The sequence below is a fragment of the Stenella coeruleoalba genome, assembly GCF_951394435.1.
Source record: "Stenella coeruleoalba genome assembly, chromosome: 2".
Taxonomy (NCBI): domain Eukaryota; kingdom Metazoa; phylum Chordata; class Mammalia; order Artiodactyla; family Delphinidae; genus Stenella; species Stenella coeruleoalba.
In genome coordinates this window covers 84,042,500-84,054,701 of record NC_137147.1, presented here as the reverse complement: position 1 = coordinate 84,054,701, position 12,202 = coordinate 84,042,500, and the positions used below count along the sequence as shown (strand labels likewise).

General features: G+C 37.8%; 1 protein-coding gene across 3 annotated transcripts in view; it reads left to right on the top strand.

Annotated features, from left to right (window-relative positions):
- INO80 (INO80 complex ATPase subunit) overlaps positions 1–12,202 on the top strand; it is a 132,397-nt gene that overhangs the window by 26,070 nt on the left and 94,125 nt on the right. For all 3 annotated transcript variants that reach the window (XM_079909756.1, XM_079909755.1, XM_079909757.1), the window contains exons 2-7: positions 3,538–3,723; positions 3,982–4,151; positions 4,243–4,310; positions 6,368–6,541; positions 8,733–8,853; positions 9,941–10,155. In XM_079909756.1, coding sequence (XP_079765882.1) covers positions 3,581–3,723; positions 3,982–4,151; positions 4,243–4,310; positions 6,368–6,541; positions 8,733–8,853; positions 9,941–10,155 — 891 coding nt within the window. In that variant the 5' untranslated portion in view covers positions 3,538–3,580. The remainder of the gene's footprint in view (positions 1–3,537; positions 3,724–3,981; positions 4,152–4,242; positions 4,311–6,367; positions 6,542–8,732; positions 8,854–9,940; positions 10,156–12,202) is intronic.

The window sequence follows — 12,202 nt, the reverse complement described above, 5'->3', positions numbered from 1 at the left end:
CTGGATCATATGGTAACTTTATTTTCAGTTTTTTAAGGAACCTCCATCCAACAGTGTAGGAGGGTTCCCTTTTCTCCACACCCTCTCCAGCATTTATTATTTGTAGACTTTTTGATGATGGCCATTCTGATGGGTATGAGGTGATACCTCATTGTAGTTTTGATTTGCATTTCTCTGATAATTAGCATTGTTGAGCATCTTTTTGTGTTCCTGTTGGCCACCTGTATGCCTTCTTTGGAGAAATGTCTATTTAGGTCTTCCAAGCAGCAATTTTATATGCTTTAATTTGTATGTATGTGTATCAAGATGAATTATATGTATTCTCTAAGGTAGTTTTGCTTTATTTTTAAAACCAAGTTTCTTTGAAATCTTCTGGAATGGGTACCTGTTAGGTCTCATTTTGAAAAGTAGAATTTATTGAAGTCCTTTATAAAAGACTTTTATTAAAAAGTCTTTTATAAAGACTTTTATAAAAAGTATTTAAAGTTTTTTTTTTTTTAGTTAGTTTTGGCTGTGTTGGGTCTGAAAGGCTGCGCGTGGGCTTTATTTTTAGTTGCGGCAAGCAGGGGCTACTCTTCCTTGCATTGTGTGGGCTTCTCATTGCGGTGGCCTCTCTTGTTGTAGAGCATGAGCTCTAGGTGCGCGGGCTTCAGTAGCTGTGGCTCATGGGCTCTAGAGTGCATGCAGGCTCAGTAGTTGTGGCGCATGGAGCTGCATGTGGTTTCTTCCCGGACCAGGGCTCGAATCCATATCCCCTGCATTGGCAGGCGGATTCTCAACCACTGCACCACCAGGGAAGCCCTAAAGTATTTTTTAACCTCTTTTTTCTTTAACTGTTCCCAAGATTGATATTTTATATACCATGAAATTCACCTCATTTAAATGTACAATTCAGTGATTTTTAGCAAAATTACAAAATTGTGCAAACATCACCACAATGTGGATTTACATTTCTACCTCCCCTAAAAAAGATCTCTAGTATCCATTGGTAGTCACTCCCCCTTTGTACCCCCAGTGAACCACTGATCTACCTTTTGTCTCTATAGATTTCCTTTTCTGGATATTTCATATAAATGGAATTCTACAGTATGTGGTCTTTTATGTCTGACTTCTTTTACTTAACATAAAATTTTGAGGTTCGTTCATGTTATTGCATGTATCAATTGTTTATTCCTTTTTATTGCTGAATAGTATTCCATTGTCCAGACATGCCATATTTTATTTATCCATTCACCATTTGATGGACATTTAGATTATTTCACTTTTTGACTATTATGAATAATACTGCTGTGAACATTCACATAAAAGGCTTTGAGTGGTGGACATGTGTTTTTATTTCTCTTGAATAGATAACTGGGAGAGGAAGTGCTAGGTCGTATGGTAACTATATTCAAATTTTCAAGCAACTACCAAACTTGTCTATAGTGGCTATAATATTTTACATTTTCACCAGCAATGTATGAGGGTTTCAGTTCCACATCTTCCCCCAACAATTGTTTTTGTCTTTTTACTGTAGCTGTTCTAGTGGGTATAAAGTGGTATCCCTCTGTAATTTTAATTTGCAATTTTTGATGTTGAGCATCTCCATGTGCCTGTTAAGCCATTTGTATATCCTCTTTGGTAAAATGTCTGTTCAAAGTCTTTTGCCCATTTTTTAGTTATCTTCTTACTGAGTTGCAAGAGTTCTTTATAAATACATATCTAAAGTCATGAGGATTTTTTTTTTTCTTGTAGAAGTTTTATATTTTGGGGTTTTACACCTGGGTCTCTGATCCATTTTGAGTTAATTTTTGTGCATGGTATGAGGTAATGGTTTAAATTCAACTTTTTTTTTTTTTAAAGTGAGAAAAGGACCTATTTCATTGGTCACTGTGCAGATTTTTTTTTTAAATTAATTAATTAATTTATTTATTTTTGGCTGTGTTGGGTCTTCGTTTCTGTGCGAGGGCTTTCTCTAGTTGCAGCAATCGGGGGCCGCTCTTCATCGCATTGTGTGGGCCTCTCACTATCGTGGCCTCTCTTGTTGCGGAGCACAGGCTCCAGATGTGCAGGCTCAGTAGTTGTGGCTCATGGGCCTAGTTGCTCCGCGGCATGTGGGATCTTCCCAGACCAGGGATTGAACCTGTGTCTCCTGCGTTGGCAGGAGGATTCTTAACCACTGTGCCACCAGGGAAACCCCTAAATTCAACTTTTATATGTGTTACATATTCAGTTGTCCAGCACAGTTTGTTGAAGACTGTCCTTTCCCCCATTGAAATTGCCTTGGCACCTTCATTGAAAATTAATTGACCATAAATGTAAGGGTTTATTTCTGGATATTTCAGGTCTATTTCATTGGTCTGTATGGTTATCCTTATGCCAGTACCACACTGTCCTGGTGACTGTAGCTTTATGATATATTTAAAATCAGAAAGTATAAGTAAGCCAGCCCTGTACTTTTTCAAAATTATTTTGACTATTCTAATTCCTTTGTGTGTCCATATAAATTTAATAATCAGCTTGTCAATTTTTGGGGAAAAAAAGCCTACTAGGAGTTTAATAGGGATTATGTTGAATCTGTGGCTGAATTGGGAGAGAATTTTTAACATTCTCTTAAGGAGAAAGATTGTATTAGGAAATTTTTAAAATCTGTAATAAAAAGAGAAGACAACTCAAGATAAAGATGTTCTGGTTTCCTTTAAAGATTATACCTTAATTTATTAGATTATGAACTTTTACAAGTAATTTACTATTTATTGAGTACTCGCTGTATGTCAGATGATGGGCTGATTGCTCTGTGTTATCCCATTATTTAATCTTGGCTCGGCCCCTTAACTCTTTAAAGATAACCAGTTATAAGGAAGAAGATGCTACATGAAAGACAGTTGGGGGGAAGGTTGTTAACACTGATTGATTCTCTAGTGAAGATGTTCTTAGTCTAACATTGTCCTTAACAACATAAGGTAGCAAAGAGAATGCTCAGGTTTCTCACCCTCACTTTTATTCTCTTTGTTCCAGTTTTCTAAATCATCTCTAAATCTTTATACTATATGACATGTTTATAAGGGATTGTAAAATACTCTGCCAGTATATCTATTCCCTTGTAAGTGGACTACCTCACACATATGTATGAATGTAAATACAAAGTGAAAAAGGGAGCAGCTGTTTTGAAGGGTGATGCTGAGAACATGTGCTCCTCCGTGAGGTGTACAACAGTGAACTTGTGGTACAGATTTGGATAGTTGTGAGTAATTATTAATTGTAAGATGAAAGAGAATTGAGTATATATTTTAAGGCACTGCTTCAAAAAAGTATCAAGAATTTTCATTGTGACAGGTGACAGTATTTCTAGTTTGGTGTTTTTCTCATCCTTTTAACGTCTGCATTTGCATTAGGAGGCAATGCCTAACAAGAACTTCATCATGGTCTTTCTGTAGACTGCTGTATTCTCTTCTTGTGTCTAGAAGGTCTGATTTCTCTTCATATTGATAGCAAGCAGGCAAAATAAAGGGAGAATGAATAGCATTTCATCTTTCACTACTTATCTCCATTCTGCAGCCGTGCAGTCGGAAACCCTTGTGCATGAAGACAGATTTGTTCTATGGCCTCGGAGTTGGGTGCCGGGGACGATGGCGGCTTCACTGAGCTGGCAAAGCCCCTCTATCTTCAGTACCTGGAGAGGGCCCTCCGGTTGGACCATTTCCTGCGACAAACATCAGCCATCTTCAACAGGAATATTTCTAGGTATGGTATCCCATATTCCCAATATAACGTTTCACCACATTTCTGATTCCCATCATTCCTGTAGATTTTATGGTTAAAGTATCTTTTATGGGTTTTGGGATGTTTGATTTTTTTTTTTCCTTCTTTCTTTCAAATAAAATACAGTCAGCTTAATCAGAGGATCAATTTCTTCTGTAAAGTGTTCAGTCTGCTAACCATAAATTATAATATTTTGCTGGGTCGGCTGTTATTGTGGATTCACCATTCTTCAATTTATAGTGATGAAAGTGAAGATGGACTGGATGACAATAATCCTTTATTACCCCAATCTGGGGATCCCTTGATACAAGTTAAGGAAGAACCTCCAAATTCATTGCTTGGTGAGACTTCTGGAGCAAGTAGTTCTGGAATGTTAAACACATATTCATTGAATGGAGTTCTACAGTCAGGTCAGTGTGGTGTGAGATCCCTCTTTGGACTATCAGTTCTTTTGGGGCAAGTGTCCTTTCATTTTTTTATTCTTTATGTTTCTTTACACAGAAACAAAATCTGACAAAGGGAATTTATATAACTTCTCTAAGTTGAAGAAAAGCAGAAAGTGGCTAAAGGTAAGAGATAAGGCAGAATGTTTATAATTCAAATAACCTACTAAAATTACAAATAGAAGGAGAGGTTACTGACTAATTATGGCATATTGGCAGAGATTTTCCTAGACATGAGTCTTTTATTCTGGGTGTGGTTGGTTTTTTTTTTTGTTTGTTTGTTTTTTGTGGTACGTGGGCCTCTAACTGTGTGGCCTCTCCCGTTGCGGAGCACAGGCTCCGGACACGCAGGCTCAGCGGCCATGGCTCATGGGCCCAGCCGCTCCGCAGCATGTGGGATCTTCCCGGACCGGGGCACGAACCCGTGTCCCCTGCATCGGCAGGCGGACTCTGAACCACTGCGCCACCAGGGAAGCCCTGGGTGTGGTTTTTAAGAGATTATAGAGAAAAGTCTAGAGGACTCAACGAAGTTCATTTTAGCAAACATTTTTGGGAATGAAGCCCTATACTGAGCAAGGGAGTACAGAAATATATCAGATAAGATCCTTGCTCTCACTGGCTTGTAATCAGGATTATTAATCTGTTTTTTTTTTATTAGTCACTGAGTAGTTCATTCATTCAACAGGTGTTGATTGGCACGTACTGCCTTGGGAGATACTATTGTAGATAGATAGAGTTCCTGCCCTGAGGAGCTTACATTCTAATGTAGGGAGGCAGTGAGTAAGCCTGTAAATAAGAAATAAATACAGTTTCTTTAAAGAGGTAACATTTCAACTGATTGCTGAATGATCAGAAGGAACTATGTGAAGGTTTAAGATAAGAGCATTTCAATCAGAAGGAACAATGGCAGAAGTCCTGAGAAAGGAAGCAACTTGGTATGTTTGGGGAAGAAAGGAGGTTGGTATAGCTGGAGCACAGTAAATGAGAGGATAGTAGAAACTGAGGTTATTAGCTGATCACGTTGGGCCTTGTACACTATGTTACGGAATTTGTATTTTAACTCTTGTTACAGTGCTAGGCAGTTGGAGTGTTTGTAAGCAAGGCAGTGACAATCTCATTTATACTCTTACAAGATTACTGTCATTAGCTAGACTGAATTAAGGTTAGCATTTCTTTTATTGAAACTAATTATTTCTCTATTTTATACTTTTCTTATGAAGAGCTCAAAGTAATTTAAAGGTAGTCTATTATTTTTATCACCAGCCCCTTTAAAACGCTCATGTGGAAAAGGCCTGATTAGCTTCACATCAATGAGGTTTTAAACTGTTGGGAATGCAGTAACCTTATGCTTGGCCATCACATTTTAAAAAATTGAGATGTAATTCACATGCCATAAAATCTACCCTTTTAAAGTGTATAATTTAATAATTTTTAGTACTTTCATAAAGTTAATACAGCCATTACCACTATCTAATTCCAGAACATTTTCAACACTCCAGGAAGAAACTCTGTTCATTAACAGTCACCCTTTCTCTACTTTCCCCAGCCCTTGGGAGCCACTAACCTGTTTTCTGTCTCTGTGGATTTGCCTATCCTGGACATTTCATATAAATGAAAACATAAAATATGGCCTTTTATGTCTGGCTTCTTTTACTTAGCATAATGTTTTCAAGGTTCATTCGTGTTGTGGCACATGTCGGTACTACTTCCTTCATTTTAATGGCTGAATAATTCTTCGTTATCTGGATAATACCACATTTTGTTTATCCATTCATCAGTTAATGGATTTTGGGGTTGTTTCCCCTTTATTAGGCATCACAGCTTGTTTTCTGTATTATATCTTTATGCCCTATAGTAGCTTTTTAGGTTTTGTTTAGTTTTTTGCCTTGGTATTTGACATTTATTTAAATTACCTTATGTGTAGCGTATGTACTAAGTGAAATTTAGCCTTGTTGCTGTTGATAGCATTTCTCATGTTTTGGCGCTCTTTCATTCGTGACTACTAGGTTTAATTGGTATCTTTTTGTTTTTTAGATGAATTGGTAAAGAATAGTATAAGGGAAACTGGAATGACTATCCTCCAGCTGTTTTTGTCATTGTTTTGGGATCTGGAAAAAACCCTTGGATTATAAAAGGAATTGCTTCATATCAGAGGTTCCATTTCCATTTCCTCCCTTTTTCAGAGCATTCTGCTAAGTGATGAATCCAGTGAGGCAGATTCTCAGAGTGAAGACAATGATGAAGAAGAAGAAGAAGAAGAAGAAGAACTCAATCTCAGCAGAGAAGAACTTCATAATATGTTGCGACTGCACAAATATAAGAAACTTCACCAGAATAAGTATAGTAAAGACAAGGAGGTAAGGGTTTCAGGAGAAATCTCAGATTTTCATGCTGGGTGTTTACCCTCTGGTTTATATTAATTGAAAATACATCATTTTAACTTTATATTTAGGTGGTGGTTGTGGTTGTTCTGATAATTGAAATATACTTCACATACCAAAAAAATTCAGCCTTTTAATGTACACAGTTCAGTTGGTCTTAGTATATTCATAGAGTTTGTAACTATCATCACTTTCTAATTTTGGAACATTTTCTCACCCTAAAAAGAAATCTCATTTCTCTTAGCTCTTGCCCCTCATTCTCTTTCTTTCTTTTTTTTTTTTTTTTTTTTAATTTTTTACATTTTTAAATTTTTTGCTGTGTGGCTTTCAGGATCTCAGTTCCCCTACCAGGGATTGAACCTGGGCCACAGCAGTGAACGTCTGGAATCCTAACCACTAGGCCAGCAGGGAACTCCCCCCCCTCATTCTCTTCATTCCCCTCAGCCCCAGACAGTCATCAGTCCACCATTTGTCTCTATAAATGTGCCTATTCTAGACCCTTCATACAAATGGAACAACATGTGTCCAGCTTCTCTCACTTAGCATAAGGTTTTCAGGGTTCATTCATGTTGTAGCATGTATTAGTACCTCATTCCATTTTATTACCAAATAATATTCCATTGTATGGACATAGTGCGTTTTACTTATCCATGCATCATTTGATGAACTAATTGGATTGCTTCTACTTTTTGGGTTTTATGGATTGTAGCTATGAATAGTGACTTGTTTCACTTTTTGGCTCGTATGAATAATGCTGCCCTGAAGATTTGTGTGCAGATTTTCGGTGTGGACAGGTATTTTTATTTCTCTTGGGTATATACCAAGGAAAAGAATTGCTGGGTCATATGATAAAACTATGCTTACCCTTTGGGGGAACTGTCAGGCTGTTTTCCAAAGCAGCTGCACCATTTAAAATTCTTGTGGTTGCTTTTTAATGCAGTTGTTCTTTGGAAGTGTTCCTATCTTGGAAAAACTCCCTTTCTTCACATACTAACATTAGATTGATGATAGTTTTATGTGGCAACTATTTGAATGGTGTTACAAACGCCTTCTGATTTTTGTCAGGAGTGTAGCACTTTGTACATAATGAGCAATAGAATATTTGAAGACCTAAAACATTCCAGCAATTAGTTAAAGTCCAAAGTCAGTTCAGAAAGCTTTGAATAATATGCTAAAAGTTATAAACCTGTAGAAGTAATAAATAGTAAGATGTATGAAGATGTATGACTTTTGACTTAGACAAGGAGTTCCTTTTTAAAGTACAGTGCTAAGGCAGTTGGTGCTCAAAATACTTGGTCTTCTTAAAATTGAAGTAAAAGCCACATGTGGGAAAGTCCACAGATTTTAAGTTTACAGCTGTGTGAATGCTTTAACAGAGGACCTTGTAATAGTTCTCCATGTCACTCTTCTATCCTAGTTTCAGTCTTTGAACAACTCATTTGCCTGTAATTCAGGAAAGAGATTCTGCAGTGGACTATCTAATTTTATTTATCTTCGTATTTACCCGTTAGTAATAGGTCAGACAAAATTTGAGCTTTGGAGGTCAATTTGAATGAAATGTTTGAAAAGATTAAGTACTCTCTAGACAGAAAAAAAATAGATTATTCATATGTTAGAATTCTGGTAACAAAGACACTATGTATAATATTGTCAGACTCTTAGTGGGAAATGAAGAGAGAAGACTTCAGAGATTGAAGAATTGTCATGGCTGGGGACTATTCAAACTAAATATAAGGCTAAGAGCTGGGAAAGCAGGCATTAGAAACCTTAGTAAATCTGGGGACCTATCGGTAGTAGAAGTATGGTTTATTTCTTGTTGATGAATTGAAGAGGAGACCTTTCTGCAATGATAAATATGTGTCAGGACAAAGTAAATATTCTGGTGGAGAATCAGAATCATGAAGGTTTTTTTTGTTTGTTTATTTGTTTTTTTAAGTTATTTTCAACAACTTTCCATGTGCATAGCTAATGAACCCATTTTGTTCTGAAGTTAAGGAAATAATTCACTTTGATGTATTAAACGTTTATTGGTCTCTTTGTGGGAAGGATACTGTATGTAGGAATTATGTTTTTTCTCTGGATCAGCTTTCTTTAGTAAAGATAATTTGAAGGCTGTGCTGTAGGAAAGACAGGCCCTTCTAAACATCACTGTCTTTGCCTACTTCAGTTGCAGCAATACCAATACTACAGTGCAGGACTGCTCTCCACATATGACCCTTTCTATGAGCAGCAACGGCACCTTCTTGGACCTAAAAAAAAGAAATTCAAGGAAGAAAAGAAACTTAAAGGTGAGGATATTGACCTGCCTTCTACCTTTACTCATTCTTAGTTCCAGGTACGTTTGGGCTTTGAACATAATCCATGTAGTAGAAATTTGCTTTATCTGAAAAACCCTAGTCTCCCTTATCCGATTACTAGTTGTAAATAGTATTAAATTTATTTTGTATTTGGTTTATGATCTATTCTAGAATTATGAAGACATGAGAACTATAGATTCTTTGCCAGAGATTTAAGCCAATTAGGTTATTCCTTTTTTTCTTCTACATACTCTCCAAATATTGAAAATGTTCTGGGACAGAAAGAAGTTAGTTATACACAGGGAAGTATGTAGAGTCACCTGAAGTATTTGGAATAAGTTATCATTGTTGCTGTATGTAGTGATTTAAAATAGACACCTCCTGATGATCTTCTGTAGTGCTTGTTTGCACGTTTGCCAGGAAATGTGTTTTCCTCTCTGAGTTCCAAGCAGCTGGAAGTCAGGAAGGAAATAGGAAAGGAAAGTTTTAGACTATCTGTACTAGGCAGATTTTATTCCCCTAAAGGCATGAACTCTGTACAGAAACACTCTTTTCAGCCTTCTTCCCTTATTTCTTCCACATCCTCCTTGTTTATCTCAGTATTTTCTCATCCTTCCACCCTCCCTCTCAAACTAGATTTTTGTTTCATGTGCAGTTTTCTTTTCACAGGTCTCAGTGTCATATCAGTTAATGCATTTTTTTTCTTTCTCTGTTATTTTTCTTTAGTCACCTTACATTGCTACCAAGTAGAAAAGTTCCTTCCTCTGATCATGACTTGAGCTCATGATACTTCATAAGCCTCCTTTCCTATTGTTGGGTTCAAAAGAAATACAGTTCTTAGGTTCTCTTCTATTTCTCTTTCATGTAAACAGAGGGAGTATCCAGTGTTCTTTTTTGAGGTAGTGTTAGCTTCTTCTTGGAATATTCATGGACCTGAATAGATAAAAGGAGAAACATTGCCAGTCTCAGTGGAATGAGAAAAGAACCTTGATTTTTCTTAAAGTGATGAGGTTGTTTTGTGACTTTCTCCTGTGGAAGGGAAGAAATGCAACCTTCTGAGAGTCTGTTTCCTTTGCAGCTAAGTTGAAAAAAGTGAAGAAAAAAAGGCGAAGGGATGAAGAACTTTCCTCTGAAGAATCCCCTCGTCGCCACCACCACCAGACCAAAGTCTTTGCCAAGTTCTCTCATGATGCACCTCCTCCTGGCACCAAGAAGAAGCACTTATCCATTGAGCAGCTCAATGCCCGTCGCAGGAAAGTATGGCTCAGCATTGTGAAAAAGGAACTACCAAAGGTAAGTGAGTGCCTCCAGATAGAATGTTTTCTCTGCCTGCCCTCCAAAGAGAAGCTGTGAGAGGTAGATACCTTCACACGGTTCAGAAAGAAAACTAATCTTTTGGAATTAGGAAAATCCTGAATAGTACTCTCTTCAGTTAACTGATTTTCTAGAATTTTATCAAAATACATGAGATAATTGTTGTGTTATGCTCCTTGGCCAAACAAATGGAGGGAAACCTCTTTGAGGAATGCAGTTTTCTTACATAAAGAAATAGAGATTTGACAGCAAATTGATAGGTCATAATGCAGGAAATTAAAATAAAATGATGGACGTGTGTTTCTTAGACTTTATAAACATTTGGATGTTACTGAATAATCACAGGTATTAGAAGAAAATGTGAATGATTTAGGAAAAACATGTATAAGCATTCATTTTGCTCTTTTAATTTGCTTGAATGTTTTGATATACTAATTTCAAACTTAAAAGTTGCAGGAATAATGTCTGTATACCCTATTTATTTATTTATTTGTTTATTTATTTATTTATGGCTGTGTCGGGTCTTAGTTGCAGCATGCGGAATCTTTATTGTGGTGCGCAGGCTCCTCTCTAGTTGTGGCGTGCAGGCTCCAGAGTGCGTGGGCTCTGTAGTTGCTGCACGCGGGCTCTCTAGTCGTGGTGTGTGGGCTTAGTTGCCCCGAGGCATGTGGTATCTTAGTTCCCTGACCAGGGATCGTACCAGCGTCCCTGCTTTGCAAGACCAGTTCTTAACCACTGGACCACCAAGTCCCCTTATACTGTTTACTTAGATTCACCAGTGGTTTGCATTTTACCCAGTTAATTGCTTCATTATAAATTGAGTGCAATCTTAATAGACATATGAACAGGATATTTTATGAATTTAGAGAAGATGATTCTAAACTCAAAGTGGAAAAAGTCAGTATGCGAGAATTGCTAGGGAAACAGTAAAAAAAAGCCTTCCCAAACATTAAAACATACTATAAAATCTCTACAATTAGAACAGTATGGTACTGACACATGAATGGGCAGATAGATCAGTAGTACCTTTAATAAATGGTGTTGGGACAACTAGGTAGCCATTTTGTAAAAGATAAAATTAGGTCTGTATCTCACACATATACTCCAAATGGATTTGGCATCTCAGTGTAAAAAAAAGAAATCATACAAATATTAGAATAAAACGACTGCATTTCTATCTAACGTTTGTGTAGGAAAAGAGTTTCTAACTATGATTCAATATCCAGAGGTAATAAAAAAAATACTCTTAAATTTGGCCACATACAAATAAATTTTTGCATGACAAAAGACAACTGACAGGGGCTTCCCTGGTGGCGCAGTGGTTGAGAGTCTGCCTGCCGATGCAGGGGACACGGGTTCGTGCCCCGGTCTGGGAAGATCCCACATGCCGCGGAGCGGCTGGGCCTGTGCACCATGGCTGCTGAGCCTGTGCGTCCGGAGCCTGTGCTCTGCAACGGGAGAGGCCACAACAGTGAGAGGCCCGCATACCGCCAAAAAAAAAAAAAAAAGACAACTGACAAACTGGGAGATATTATTTTTTTTAATTTTTAATTTTTAAAATTTATTTTTGGCTGTGTTGGGTCTTTGCTGCTGCATGCGGGCTTTCTCTAGTTGCGGCGAGCGGGGGCTACTCTTTGTTGCGGTGTATGGGCTTCTCGTTTTGCAGAGCACAGGCTCTAGGTGTGTGGGCTTCAGTAGTTGTGGCACACAGGCTTAATTGCTCCGCTGCATGTGGGATTTTCCCGTACCAGGGCTTGAACCCATGTCCCCGGCATTGGCAGGCGTATTCTTAACCACTGCACCACCAGGGAAGTCTGCATTATTTACATTGAATACTACAGTCAAAGGGCTGTTACCTCTAATAATATGGAAAGAACTATTAAAAATTGAGGGACAGGGACTTCCCTGGTGGTCCAGTGGGTAAGACTCTGTGCTCCCAATGCAGGGGACTTGGGTTCGATCCCTGGTCGGGGAACTAGATATGCCACACTTAAGAGTTCACATGCTGCAACTAAGAAGCCCACAT